This window comes from Hylobates moloch, unplaced genomic scaffold (genome assembly GCF_009828535.3).
Source record: "Hylobates moloch isolate HMO894 unplaced genomic scaffold, HMol_V3 SCAFFOLD_19, whole genome shotgun sequence".
Lineage (NCBI taxonomy): Eukaryota > Metazoa > Chordata > Mammalia > Primates > Hylobatidae > Hylobates > Hylobates moloch.
In genome coordinates, this window is record NW_026652294.1 from 22,543,398 (window position 1) to 22,557,132 (window position 13,735).

A 13,735-nucleotide genomic window follows, 5' to 3' on the forward strand; every position below is an offset into this window, starting at 1 on the left:
TACAGGTGAAGAAACTGTGGCATAGAGAGAGTTTCAGTGAAGTGCAGAAGGGGCAGAGCTGCAGAGCCAAACCAAGATGTCTGGCTCTGGAGCTGGCCTGGTGTGGGCCTGGGAAGGAGCCTCAGGGGGGACCTGAGGTTATTCAGACAGCAGGGGGTGGAGGTGCTGCAGCCCCAAGCTGGAGGCTCAGCCTGGGCTGATGATGGGCTGTGCGTCAGCTCCCAGGAGCCTCCACAGAAGTCAGCTGCTTTTTTTTTTTTTTTTTTTTTTTTGAGACGGAGTCTCATTCTGTCACCCAGGCTGGAGTGCAGTGGTGCAATCTCGGCTCACTGCAACCTCTGCCTCCCGGGTTCAAGCAATTCTCCTGCCTCAGCCTCCTGAGTAGCTGGGATTGCAGGCGTGCACCACCACACCTGGCTAATTTTTTTTTTTTTTTTTTTGTATTTTTAGTAGAGACAGTGTTTCACCATGTTGGTCAGACTGGTCTTGAACTCCTGACCTCATGATCCACCTGTCTCGGCCTCCTGACTGCTGGTATTACAGGCATGAGCCCGCGCTGGGCCTGAAGTCAGCTCCTTTCATCACATTTCATGGCCCCTGGAAAACAAGCTCATTTTCCTTCCTCTGTCAGCACCAGCTACAGACTCCTTCCCACCAAATTCATTCTCCCCAGGGAGACTGTTTCTTTGCAGGCGTGTTGGTTGTGTTGGTGCTGTGTTGGTTGTGTTGGTGCAGTCTCCCCACCGGGCTATGGAGGCCCAGAGGTAGGGACATTCCTGCATTCAGAACCCTTGTTCCCTTCAGAAACATCTGGTAACTTCAGTTCTGCAGCATCACAGCTCCTCAGCATCAGAGGCTGAGACATGAGCATGGTGGTGATCGTGGGGATACGATCACCCATATAGCAGCATATAACACCCATATAACAGCAGCCCCCATATAGTTAACACCACTGTATACCAGCATCATGCTTGACATTTCCTATGCCTTCTCTTATTGAATCCACTTAACAGCTCTTCGAGACTGGAGTAATCATTGGCAGCCCCATCTTGTAGATGAGGAGCCTGAGGCTCAGAAAGACTAAGTAACACTTCTGAGATCACACAGCTGAGGTAGAGAAGGGGGTCAGATGAAGCCACCTGGCATCCGAGGTCTTAGCTGCCATGCAGGAGACAGCCTTCAGGTTACTTCCAGTTTCCTCGAAGCTCTTTTCTTATCAGTCTGGAAATCCTAACTACCACCAACATTTGTGTCCTGCTGTGTCCACAGTCTCTCATTAATTGTCATGACAGTCTTTCGACGTAAGGTAAGAGGTGTCCCTGTTTTTCAGAAGAAAAAGACTGAGGCATCACCTACCCACTGCTCTTCCTACCCAGCCCACAATGTGACTTGGGAGGGGAACAGGGTATTGGATTCCCTGAGACTGAGAACCGTGTCTTCTGATTGGTTTGTGTTACTGAAGTGCTGGGGTCAGCTGATGATCATTCCTTGAGCACTTCCTGTGAGGGCTGCAGGGAAGGTGGGGGCTCTGGCCCTCCTGGGGTTTTCAGAGGTCGCCCTGGTTCAGCTATGCTCTTGTTCCCTGGAGCATCCCTGTGTCATCCCTCTCCCTCCACAGGCAGAGGAACGCAGGGCAGGGAGCCCAAAGTCCTGAGTTTCATTCCCAACTCCTGTTCGTGCTGGCTGTATGATGGAGGCATGATTATTTTGTCATTCTTGGCGTCTTTTCTGTGAAAAGAAGAAGGCCGTCTCCTTTTCTGTGAAACGGCCTACTGATCCTGTCGAATCTGCATCAGGGGTTGCAGTTGTGATCATTTAATACCCTTCAGAATATTCCTGAATCTTCTTCACTGTCTGCCTTGATCCAGGCCTGGACCACTGCAATAGCCTCCTAACGAATCTCCCAGTATCCTCTCTTGTGATACGTCCTCCCTGCAGTAGCCAAAAGGATCTTCTTGCGAAATAAATAAGCTCCTGTCACTCTTCTGCTGAAAACTCTCCTGCAGTTTCCTGACACATGCAAAACACAGCCCTGGCTCCCAGCATGGCCTGTGAGTGGTTCTGAGACCAACCTCGCCTGCCCCTTGCACTTTGCCTCCCACGTGGCTTGCCCTCGCTCGGGCGCTGCAGCCACAGTGGCCTTCTGAGTTTTCCTGGAACATTATCAGCTTGTTCCCACCTCAGGGCCATTGCCTGTGCCCTGTCCCCTGCTAGGTAGGTGCCCTCTTACCCCACCTCCTATCTTCCATGGCCGGCTAGCTATCTCTCTTAAATGTCAGCTTCCTCCTAAGGGCCTTCCCTAAACTCCCAGTCTGCTTTCTTTCTTTTTTTCTTTTTTTGAGACAGTCTCGCTCTATCGCCCGGGCTGGAGTGCAGTGGTGTGATCTCGGCTCACTGCAATCTTGACCTCCTGGGTTCAAGTGATTCTCCTGCCTTAGCCTCCTGAGTAGCTGGGATTACTACGCCCAGCCTAATTTTTGTATTTTTATTAGAGATGGGGTTTCACCATGTTGGCCAGGCTGGTCTTGAACTCCTGGCCTCAAGTGATCTGTCCACCTCAGCCTCCCAAAGTGCTGGGATTACAGGTGTGAACCACTGCATCCGGCCCTAGTGTACTTTCCCATCACTCCATGCCACGCCTCCTGCTTCAGCTTCCTTGTGACTCTGATCTCTATTTTTACTTGTCGTGTGCATTTCACGCTGGTTTGTCTTCCTGCCCGTGGATGACAAGTTCCACTAGGGAAAGGAGTTTATTAACCGTGTTCCCCTAGCACCTGGTAGGGCCCCTTGCACTAAAAGTGCTTCATGGTTATTTGTTGAATAAATGAATAACAGTAGCAGGTTGGCCACAGAATAGCCCTTGCCAAACAGCCCACAACTGGGCAGGGAAACTGCAAAGAAATCAACACTGATGGCTGGGCGCGGTGGCTCACGCCTATAATCCCAGCACTTTGGGAGGCCGAGGTGGGTGGATCACAAGGTCAGGAGATCGAGACCATCCTGGCTAACACGGTGAAACCCCGTCTCTACTGAAAATACAAAAAATTAGCCGGGCGTGGTGGCAGGCGCCTGTAGTCCCAGCTAGCTACTCGGGAGGCTGAGGCAGGAGAATGGCGTGAACCCGGGAGGCGGAGCTTGCAGTGAGCCGAGATCGCACCACTGCACTCCAGCCTGGGCGACAGAGCAAGACTCCGTCTCAAAAAAAAAAAAGAAAAAAAGAAAAAAAAGAAATCAACATTGACTGATTGAAAACTTACAGGATAATGTCTGTCTGTCGTGAGTGCTCTCTACAGCATCCAGTTTAGCAGAAACATGAATTTCTGACCCCTTCTGGGGGAGGCACACCAGGTGGAGCTGCAAAATTGTCTTGTCAGGTGTGTATCATCATCCCTGTCTCCCAGATGACAAAACTGAGGCTCAGGGAGGTGCCCTGAAAGCCAGTGTGGGACAGTGCTGGGATGTGAACCCAGGGCTGATGGATTGCATGGCCCAGCCTGCCTCCCTGTCAGCACCAGGCACGAAAGCAAGCAGAGCAGCGCTGGAAACTCTCTTGATGCCCAAGGATGCACCACAAGGATTTCCAAGCTCCCTGGGAGCAGGAGCAGTGACTAATTAACTGCTCAAGAGGAACAGGGTATGCCGCAGTGTTAGACAGTCACTCTAAGCTCTGGGTGATTCTGGCTTATTTTTTAATACTTGCCTATAATTTCCAAAGCTTTTACAATGACCTCTGTTACTGTTTTAAAAAGGGTTCTTTTTTTTTTTTTTTTTTTTTTTTTAAACGGAGTCTCGCTCTGTCACCCAGGCTGGAGTGCAGTGGCGCTGTCTCGGCTCACTGCAGCCTGTCTCCTGGGTTCACGCCATTCTCCTGCCTCAGCCTCCTGAGTAGCTAGGATTACAGATGCCCGCCACCACACCCGGCTAATTTTTTGTATTTTTAGTAGAGATGGGGTTTCACCGTGTTAGCCAGGATGGTCTCGATCTCCTGACCTCGTGATCCACCCGCCTCGGCCTCCCAAAGTGCTGGGATTACAGGCGTGAGCCACCGTGCCCGGCCAGGGAGTATTTTTCAAGAGTCTCACTTTAAGCACTACATCTGGTGGGTCTTGATGTAGAAGCTAGAGCAGGGCCAGAGGCTGTCGCTCACACCTGTAATCTCAGCACTTTGGAAGGCCGAGGTGCGCGGATCACTTGAGGTCAGGAGTTCAAGACCAGCCTGGCCAACATGGTGAAACCCCGTCTCTACTAAAAATACAAAAAAAAAATTAGCTGAGCATGGTGGTGTATGCCTGTAGTCCCAGCTATTTGGAGGCTGAGACAGGAGAATCGCTTGAACCTTGGAGGTGGAGGTTGCACTGAGCCGAGATCGAGCCACTCCACTCTAGCCTGGGCGTCAGAGCAAGACTGTCTCAAAAAAAAAAAAAAAAAAAAAACACGAAGAAGAAGAAGAAGAAGCTGGAGCCCAGGCCCCCTGGAGACAGGGATGTGGGTTTGAACCATTCCTGCGCAGTTTGGCCCCAGGTTGTTGGGAGGGTAAGACAAGATTATGAAGGAGAAGCTCTTTGTAAGCAGAATGCTGCCGGAGGGCAGAGGAGGGTGCTTTGCTGCTGACTCTTAGTTTAGTTTATTGGGCAGGGACCAGGGAGTTGGGAGGTCTGGGGAAGTTTCCTGAACTTTGGTTTCTGTTCAAGGCGAGCCAGTTGACAAGAACACAAGCTGCAGGTTGCCATTTCACATTCATTCCTGGAGCCGGGAACCCTGCCAGTAGCTCCAGCTTTCTTCCTCAGCAACAGTGTGGCCTTGGGCAAGTCACAGATCCCCTCCACACTTCACTTTTCTGTGAAGAGTCGGGTAACAAAAACCTACCTTTGATATGATTGTGTGGATAAATAATATGATTCCTTAAAATAGGGTTTCTAACCCCATCTCTACTAAAAATACAAAAAAATTAGCCAGGCATGGTAGCGGGCGCCTGTAGTCCCAGCTACTTGGGAGGCTGAGGCAGGAGAATGGCATGAACCCGGGAGGGGGAGCTTGCAGTGAGCTGAGATCGCGCCACTGCACTCCAGCCTGGGAGACAGCGAGACTCTGTCTCAAAACAAAAAAAAAAAAAAAAAAGGAATAGGGTTTCTAAATCTTTTCAGATCTGTCATGTTTTTAAATGTATGAAGTGCCAGCCTAGGCAACATGGCAAAATTCTGTCTCTACAAAACGTACAAAAAATTAACCAGGCATGGTGTAGCGTGCCTGTGGTTCCAGCTACTCAGGAGGCCGAAGGTGAGAGGATCACTGGAGCCCAGGAGGCGGAGGCTGCAGTGAGCTTAGATCCGGCCACTGCACTCCAGCCTAGGTGGCAGGGCAGGGCCCTGTCTCAAAAACAAAAAGTATAGGCCAGACGCAGTGGCTCACACCTATAATCCCAGCACTTTGGGAGCCCAAGGTGGGTGGATCACTTGAGGTCAGGAGTTCAAGATCAGCCTGGCCAACATGGCGAAACCCTATCTCTACTAAAAATAAAAAATTAACCGGGCATGGTGTCGGGCCCCTGCAATCCCAGCTACTCGGGAGGCTGAGGCAGGAGAATTGCTTGAACTGGGGAGGCAGAGGTTGCAGTGAGCCAGGATCATGCCATTGCACTCCAGCCTGGGCGACAGAGTGAGACTCTGTTTCAAAAAAAATAAAAAATAAAAAAAAAATAAAGGAAATACATAGGATTACAAAGGAAGGTAGTTGTCTTGGATTATAGTATCAATTAAAAAACCAGATCTAGCAGTCTAATGGAACTACCCTAATTTCTTTTCTTTCTTTTTTTTTTCTGAGATGGAGTCTCACTCTGTCACCAGGCTGGAGTGCAGTGGCACAATCTCAGCTCACTGCAACCTCCGACTCCCTGGTTCAAACAATTCTCCTGCCTCAGCCTCCTGAGTAGCTGGGATTACAGGCATGCACCACCACAGCCAGCTAATTTTTGTATTTTTAGTAGAGACGGGGTTTCACCATGTTGGTCAGGATGGTCTCGATCTCCTGACCTCGTGATCCGACCGCCTATGCCTCCCAAAGCGCAGGGATTACAGGCGTGAGCCACCGCGCCTGGCCCTGAACTACCTTAATTTTAAAAGTGATGAGTGTGAACATTTTGTTATGTCTGCAGTAAATGCAACCTGATAGGAAAAGATTCTGGCAGTGACAGGGTCACAGGTGGCTACAGGATATTCCTGCAGTGTGTTGCCTACATTCATAATTGGAAGGTGTGCCAAACATCAGGTAGGGGTTAGTGAAAGCCAGGTTGTAAATGTTTTCCTTGAGTTCTCTCCATTTAGAATCCCTGCCATAGAAGGTACTTGACATATTGCAAGTAATGCCCAGAAGTGAGGTATGACTCCTCCCTGACCACCTTGGAGCAGGGGGTCCTCAGGGTGGGCAGACATGCCATGTGAGGACCGTGGGGAAGGGATATATGCAGGCCTGGAATGCTGACTAATAGGGCTAAGGATGGCAAAATTAGACCTTTCCTGGTCTCTCTGAGGAAGCCATCAAGAGCCCGGTGAGTCAGGAGATGCGCCGGGTGTCTTTAGAGATGGCATAACCTCACATAGTGTTCATGTGCCGTGTGGCATGTCTGCAGTCTGGACTGACTGCCTCTCTTTCATTAAACCTGGGGAAGTGAGTGCAAAGGGGTGGGTCAAGGCTGGAGGCAGCCTGGTGCAGAGTGGAGAGGAGCGCTGTTAGGGTAGGAAGGTGACAGAGTGTGGGCTCCAGAGGCCAACTGCCAGGTCCAATCCCAGCTCCATCTCTTACCAACTGTGTAACCCTGGCAGGTTGTTTCATCTCCTTGTGCCTTAGTTTCCTCATCATAAGATGGGGAAATAATGGTACTTTCTTATGGGATTTGTGAGGATTATTATATTTAAAGCTTTTTTTTTTTTTTTTGAGACGGAGTCTCGCTCTGTCACCCAGGCTGGAGTGCAGTGGCGCGATCTCGGCTCACTGCAAGCTCTGCCTCCCGGGTTCACGCCATTCTCCTGCCTCAGCCTCTCCGAGTAGCTGGGACTACAGGCACCCGCCCCCACGCCCGGCTAATTTTTTGTATTTTTAGTAGAGACGGGGTTTCACCGTGGTCACGATCTCCTGACCTCGTGATCCGCCCGCCTCGGCCTCCCAAAGTGCTGGGATTACAAACGTGAGGCACCGCGCCCGGCCTATATTTAAAGCTTTTAGAGCAGTTTCTGGTAGGAGAAAGTGCTTAAGAAATGATGACTGAGGCTGGGTGCAGTGGCTCACGCCTGTCATCCTAGTGCTTTGGGAGGCCAAGTTGGGAGGATCGCTTGAGCCCAGGAGTTCAAGGCCAGCCTAGCAACAAATTGAGACCCCCCATCTCTACTAAAAATTTAAAAATTAACGAGATGCAGTGGCTTGTGCTCCAGTTATGCCGGAGGCTGAGGCAGGAGAATCACTTGAGCCAGGAGGTTGAAGCTGCAGTGAGCTATGATGGCACCATTGCACCCCACCCTGGGTGACAGAGTGAGACCCTGTCTCTTTAAAAAAAAAAACAAAAAAGAAATGATGACTGATAGCATCCTCACTGTTTTTCTAGGATTCATAAGCGCTACCTAATCAAAATAGGTTTCCCGGACAGTTTTTTTTTTTGAGATGGAGTTTCACTCTGTCACCCAGGCTGGAATGCAGTGATGTGATTTCAGCTCACTGCAACATCTGCCTCCCTGGTTCAAGCGATTCATTTGCCTCAGCTTCCTGATTAGCTGGGATTACAGGTGCCCACCACCATGCCCAGATAAATTTTTGTACTTTTAGTAGAGACGGGGTTTCACCATGATGGCCAGCCTATTCTCGAACTCCTGACCCCGTGATCCGCCCGCCTCGGTCTCCCAAAGTGCTGGGATTACAGGCATGAGCCACTGCGCCTGGCCCCCGAACAGTTTCTTTGGGCTGCTTAGAGATGAATCAGATACAGTGTCTGCCTTCAAGAAGTTCATAGTTTAGGGAGAGATGGGGACATAAGCACCTAATTTCAGTTATCGAGGATGAGCAGAGTGGTTGCATTAAGCTTGGGGTACTGTGTGCAGTAGTGGTTGGGGAAAGAAGCCTTCCTGGTAGAGGAGCCACCTTGGCTGAGCTTTAAAGAAGTGGTGGGCATTAAGCTAGGGTGGGAAGCAGTGGGCATGGAGCCCCACTCAGAGCCGTCAGCTTGGGCAGGAAGCCGGATGGTCCGTTGTCGTGGGAGTGTGACATTCCAGGCGGGCCGTGGGGCAGAAAGAGGCCAGGCATGCCTTGCGGTATTGCATGAACCAGGATGAGGAGCTCGGACTTTGTTCTCCGAGTAGTGTTGTCATGGAAAGCTCTGTTTGTCTTTTAACTTTTTGTTCACAAGAAGTTGCAAAAATAGTACAAAGAATTCCCTTTACCTAGCGTCCCTGAATAGTGATATCCTATGTGCTCCAGAAAATTGGAATTAGTACATTACTAGGCTACAGTGCTTATTTGGTTTTCACCCTTTTTTTTTTTTTTTTTTTGAGACGGAGTCTTGCTCTGTTACCGAGGCAGGAATGCAGTGGCGCGATCCCGGTTCACCGCAACCTCCATCTCCTGAGTTCAAGCGATTCTCCTGCCTCAGCCTCCCAAGTAGCTGAGATTACAGGCGCCTGCCACCACGCCCAGCTAATTTTTGTATTTTTTGTAGAGATGGGGTTTCACCATGTTGGCCAGGCTGGTCTTGAACTCCTGACCTCAAGTGATCCACTCGTCTCGGCCTCCCAAAGGGCTGGGATTACAGGCGTGAGCCATCGCACCTGGCCCACCCTTTTCTTTTTGTGAGACAGCGTCTTGCTCTGTCACCCAGGCTGGCATGCAGTGACAATTACGGCTCACTGCAGCCTCAACCTCTTGGACTCAAGTGATCTTCTCACCTTAGCCTCCCACGTAGCCAGAACAACAGGTGTGTGCCACCATGCCCAGCTTATTTTTTTATTTATTTGTAGAGACAGGGTCTCACTATGTTGCCCAGGCTGGTCTCAAACTCCTGGGCTCAAGGAATCCTCCTGCCTCGCCTTTCAAAGTGCTCAAAGTGCTGGGATTACAGGTGTGAGCCACTGCACCTGGCCTGGTTTTCACCTTTTTTTTTGAGATGGAGTCTCACTTTGTCACCCAGGCTGGAGTGCAGTGGCTCAATCTCAGCTCGCTGCAACCTCTGCCTCCTGGGTTCAAGCAATTCTCCTGCCTCAGCCTCCCGAGTAGCTGGGACTACAGGCGCACGCCATCACTCCTGGCTATTTTTTGTATTATTAGTAGAGATGGGGTTTCACCATATTTGCCAGGTTCGCCTTGAACTCCTGACCTCGGGATCCACCCACCTCAGTCTCCCAAAGTGCTGGGATTACAGGCCTGAGCCACTGCTCCTGGCAATTTTTTGTATTTTTAGTAGAGATGGGATTTCACCATGTTGGCCAGGCTGGTCTCGAACTCCTGACCTCAAGTGATCCACCCACCTCGGCCTCCCAAAGTGCTGGGATTACAAACATGAGCCACTGTGCCCAGCCTCACCTTTTTTTTTTTTTTTAGCCTGCATTCATTCGTGTGTATATGTGCATGTGTGCACATCGGTTTTGAGTGGGGGAGTGACATTGGCATATGCGTTACACAGATATCCCTGACCACTGAATGGGAGCATATTGGAGGGGGCGCATTGGAAACTTGGCAAGAGATGTTTCCATGGCTATCCCAGAGATAGCCATGCTTGTGGAGAGGATATGAGGGGTTGCAGGGTGGGGAAATATTTATGAGGTAAAGGTGGCTGAGAACAGGATGATGCTCAGAGCTATGAATAGAGTCAGGGAATAATGGAAGAGGAGTAAGATTAGGGGAGAAAACACTGAGTTCCGTTTGGAATGTGTTCAGTTGGAGAAACACCCAATCCAGCTGAGATGGCACCAAAGAGGACTTTGGACACAGAGGCATCTAAGCTGGGTCTTAAAGGATGAGTAGGAGTTGGGAAGGTGTGTGTGGCAGAGGGCATTCCAAGTAGAGGGTCCAGGATTAAGAAAGGGATGGAAGTCATAGGCAGCCTGGGTGTTGGACTTCCAGGTACCACTACCCAGAAGATAAGAGATATGAGTCTGAAATACTAGGGAGGGGGGTGGGCCTGGCAAGAGGAAGAGATAGGTGAGTCATTAACATGACTCATGTTATCATGAAATGCAAGAGCTCATCTGGGGAGCGGGTAGTGAAGAGAGCAGAAGCACTCCCTTAAATGGAAGCTCGGGGTTGTTGGTCTTGAGACCCGGGCAGAATAGGAAGAGCCCCTAACAGAGAAATCTGGTTCTTTTTGTGTTCCTCAACCATGCACGGAGGTATCTCCATGACAATACATATGGATTCAATAGCTGCATTGTATTCCATGGTATGGAATTTAATTAATCAATTTAATATAATTTAATTAATTTAATCAATTAATATAATTTAATTAATTAATTTAATATAATTTAATTAATTAAGTTAATCCTTTACTGGTAGACATTAAGGTTGCTTCTAGTTTTTCACTTACTCTTAAAAATAATACATCCTCGGGAGGCTGAGGCAGGAGAATGGCGTGAACCTGGGAGGCGGAGCATGCAGTGAGCCAAGATTGTGCCACTGCACTCCAGCCTGGGCGACAGAGCAAGACTCTGCCTCAAAAAAAAAAAAAAAAAGACCAGCCTGGGCGACATAGTGAGACCTTGTCTCTACAAAAAATTTTAAAGGTTAGTGAGGCATGGTGGCGCACGCCTGTGATCTCAGCTACTTGGGAGGCTGAAGTGGGAGGATCCCTTGAGCCTAGGAGTTTGAGGCTGCAGTGATCATGCCATTCTGGGCAACAGAGTGAAACTGTCTCAGAAAAGAAAATGAAAATACCTCTACATGTGGTCTTCCCTGCTAATCTCTCTGACCTTCCTATTCACCACCCTCTCCCCACTGCCCCCTCTGCTCCATCCTCACCAGCCTTCTTGCACATTCTCAGATACACCAACAAGGCATCTCCCTCAGGACCTTTGCACTCACTGTTCCCTCTGCCCGGAGCCCTTTCCCACCAGGTATCCGCGGGGCTGGCTCCCTCACGTCATACACATAGATCTCCATTCAAATGTCAAAGTGAGCCAGGCGCAGTGGCTGATGCCTATAATTCCAGCACTTTGGGAGGCGGAGACGGGTGGATCACTTGAGGTCAGGCATTTGAGACTAGCCTGGCCAACATGGTGAAACCCTGTCTGTACTAAAAATACAAAAAGTAGGCTGGGCGCCGTGGCTCACGCCTATAATCCCAGCACTTTGGGAGGCCAAGGTGGGCAGATCACGAGGTCAGGAGATGGAGACCATCCTGGCTGACACAGTGAAACCCCGTCTCTACTAAAAATACAAAAAATTAGCTGGGTATGGTGGCACGTACCTGTAGTCCCAGCTACTCGGGAGGCTGAGGCAGAAGAATCGCTTGAACCCGGGAGGTGGAGGTTGCAGTGAGCCGAGATCGTGCCACTGCACTCCAGCCTGGGCGACAGAGTGGAACTCCCTCTCAAAAACAAAACAAAACAAAACAAAAAGTAGCCGGGCATGGTGGCAAGTGCTTGTAGTCCCAGCTACTTGGGAGGCTGAAGCACAAGAATCACTTGAACCCGGGAGGTGGAGGTTGGAGTGGGCTGAGATCACACCACTGCACTCCAGCCTGGGCAACAGAGTGAGTCTCTGGCTAAAAAAAAAAAAAAAAAAAGGTCAAAGTGGCCTTTCAGACGACTCAGAATTATAGCACCCTGTCACTCTATCTTATTATTTTTTCTTAATTGCGTGTATCCTTCCTGTGTTATGTGATACATTTACTGTCGTGTGCCTCTCCACTAGAACATACGCTCTAAAAGAAAGCCTTTGTTGGCTGAGCACAGTGGCTAATGCCTGTAATCCTAGCACTCTGGGAGGCCAAAGCAGGCAGATCACCTGAGGTCAGGAGTTTGAAACCAGCCTGGCCAACATAATGAAACCCTGTCTCTACTAAAAATACGAAAATTAGCTAGGCGCGTGGTAGTGCATGCCTGGATTCCCAGCTACTCCAGAGGCTGAGGCAGGAGAATTGCTTGAACTCAGGAGGTGGAGGTTGCAGTGAGCTGAGATTGCGCCACTGCACTCCAGTCTGGGCAACAGAGCGAGACTCCATCTCAAAAAAAAAGGAAAAAAAGGGGGGCCGGGCATGGTGACTCATGCCTGTCATCCCTGCACTTTGGGAGGCCGAGGCAGATGAATTACCTGAGGTCAGGAGTTCGAGACCAGCCTGGCCAACATGGCGAAACCTTGTCTCTACTAAAAATACAAAAATTAGCTGGGCATGGTGGGGGGCTCCTGTAATCCCAGCTACTCAGGAGGCTGAGGCAAGAGGATCACTTGAACCCAGGAAACTGAGGTTGCAGTGAGCCGAGATGGTGCCATTGCACTCCAGCCTGGGTAACAGGGGAGACTCTGTCTCCAAAAAAAAAAAATAGTTTTCCCTTGAACTTGAGGGTGTCCATACGATATTGTAGCTCAAGCCTGTGTGGGAAAGGGCAGGTGCCCTCTATGCCCCTTGTCCCTTGAGGGTACCACACAATCTAGGAGTCCAGGGGGCCATGGGTGTGGAGGACACCGGCCTGAGGGTGGTCATCGCCCTCAGGGACATCCCTCCTGACATGGGGAAGGGAATGAGAGTGGGAGTGAGAGCACCCAATCACAGGGCCCACGAAGTGGTGGTGGCCGACGGCAACCTGTCTCTTGCTGACTGACTGATGGACTGTGCTCTCTCCCCCAGAGACTGATGGAGAGGCAGAAACGGAAGGCGGACATCGAGAAAGGGCTGCAGTTCATTCAGTAAGCCTGCATGCGGCAGGGGCTGGACGGCTGGGTGGGCAAGGGTGGGTTCTCTGAGAGCCACGCCCTCCCAGCGCTCCCTTTTCTTGTTGCTGAGACTTTGCTGCCAAGGCTCCTGTGTGCGCTGGGGTGCGGGCAGATGGGAGGAGCCAGGAAGGGGCTGGTGTGGCTGGGCGTGAACTCCACATGCACACATGCTCCCTGGCCCAGGTTACCCTTCGATCTTGTCCAGTAGGTAATTCTGCCCTCACCCTTCACATTTGCACTCCCTGTTAATTCTCTTGCATGACTGCACGAGTTTTCTGATAAATCAATAGTCCCTCTGTTACAGTCTCAGTCTCCATGCTGGGACCTTCGCATCTGTGTCTTCTTTGAGACAGTGTCTCTCCTTGTTGCCCCGGCTGGAGTGAATGGTGCTCCTGACCTCCTGGACTCAAGCAATCCTCCTGCCTCCACCTCCCATGTAGCTGGGACCATAGGTAGACACCACCATACCCAGCTAATTTTTTTTTTTTTTTTTTGAGACAGAGTCTTGCCCTGCTGCCCAGGCTGGAGTGCAGTGACATGATCTCGGCCTACTGTAACTTCTGCCTCCTGGGTTCAAGCGATTCTCCTGCCTCAGCCTCTCGAGTAGCTGGGATTTCAGGTGTGTGCCACCAAGCCTGGCTAATTTTTGTATTTTTAGTAGAGATGGGGTTTTGCCATGTTGGCCAGGCTGCCTTGAACTCCTGGCCTCAGGTGATCTGCCCACCTCAGCCTCCCAAAGTGCTGGGATTACAGGCGTGAGCCACCGCACTAGGCCATTTTTAAAATTTTTTTGTAGAGACGGGGTCTTGCTATGTTGCCCAGGCTGGTCTCA

General features: G+C 50.4%; 1 protein-coding gene across 2 annotated transcripts in view; it reads left to right on the forward strand.

Moving 5' to 3' along the window:
- ZC3H7B (zinc finger CCCH-type containing 7B) overlaps window positions 1–13,735 on the forward strand; it is a 54,740-nt gene that overhangs the window by 5,421 nt on the left and 35,584 nt on the right. The window contains exons 1-2 of one of the 2 annotated variants that reach the window (XM_032138836.2): window positions 4,714–4,851; window positions 12,818–12,876. In XM_032138836.2, coding sequence (XP_031994727.1) covers window positions 12,824–12,876 — 53 coding nt within the window. In that variant the 5' untranslated portion in view covers window positions 4,714–4,851; window positions 12,818–12,823. Of the gene's footprint in view, window positions 1–4,713; window positions 4,852–12,817; window positions 12,877–13,735 lie in introns of those variants that run through there. The other variant, XM_032138834.2, reaches the window with a different exon arrangement.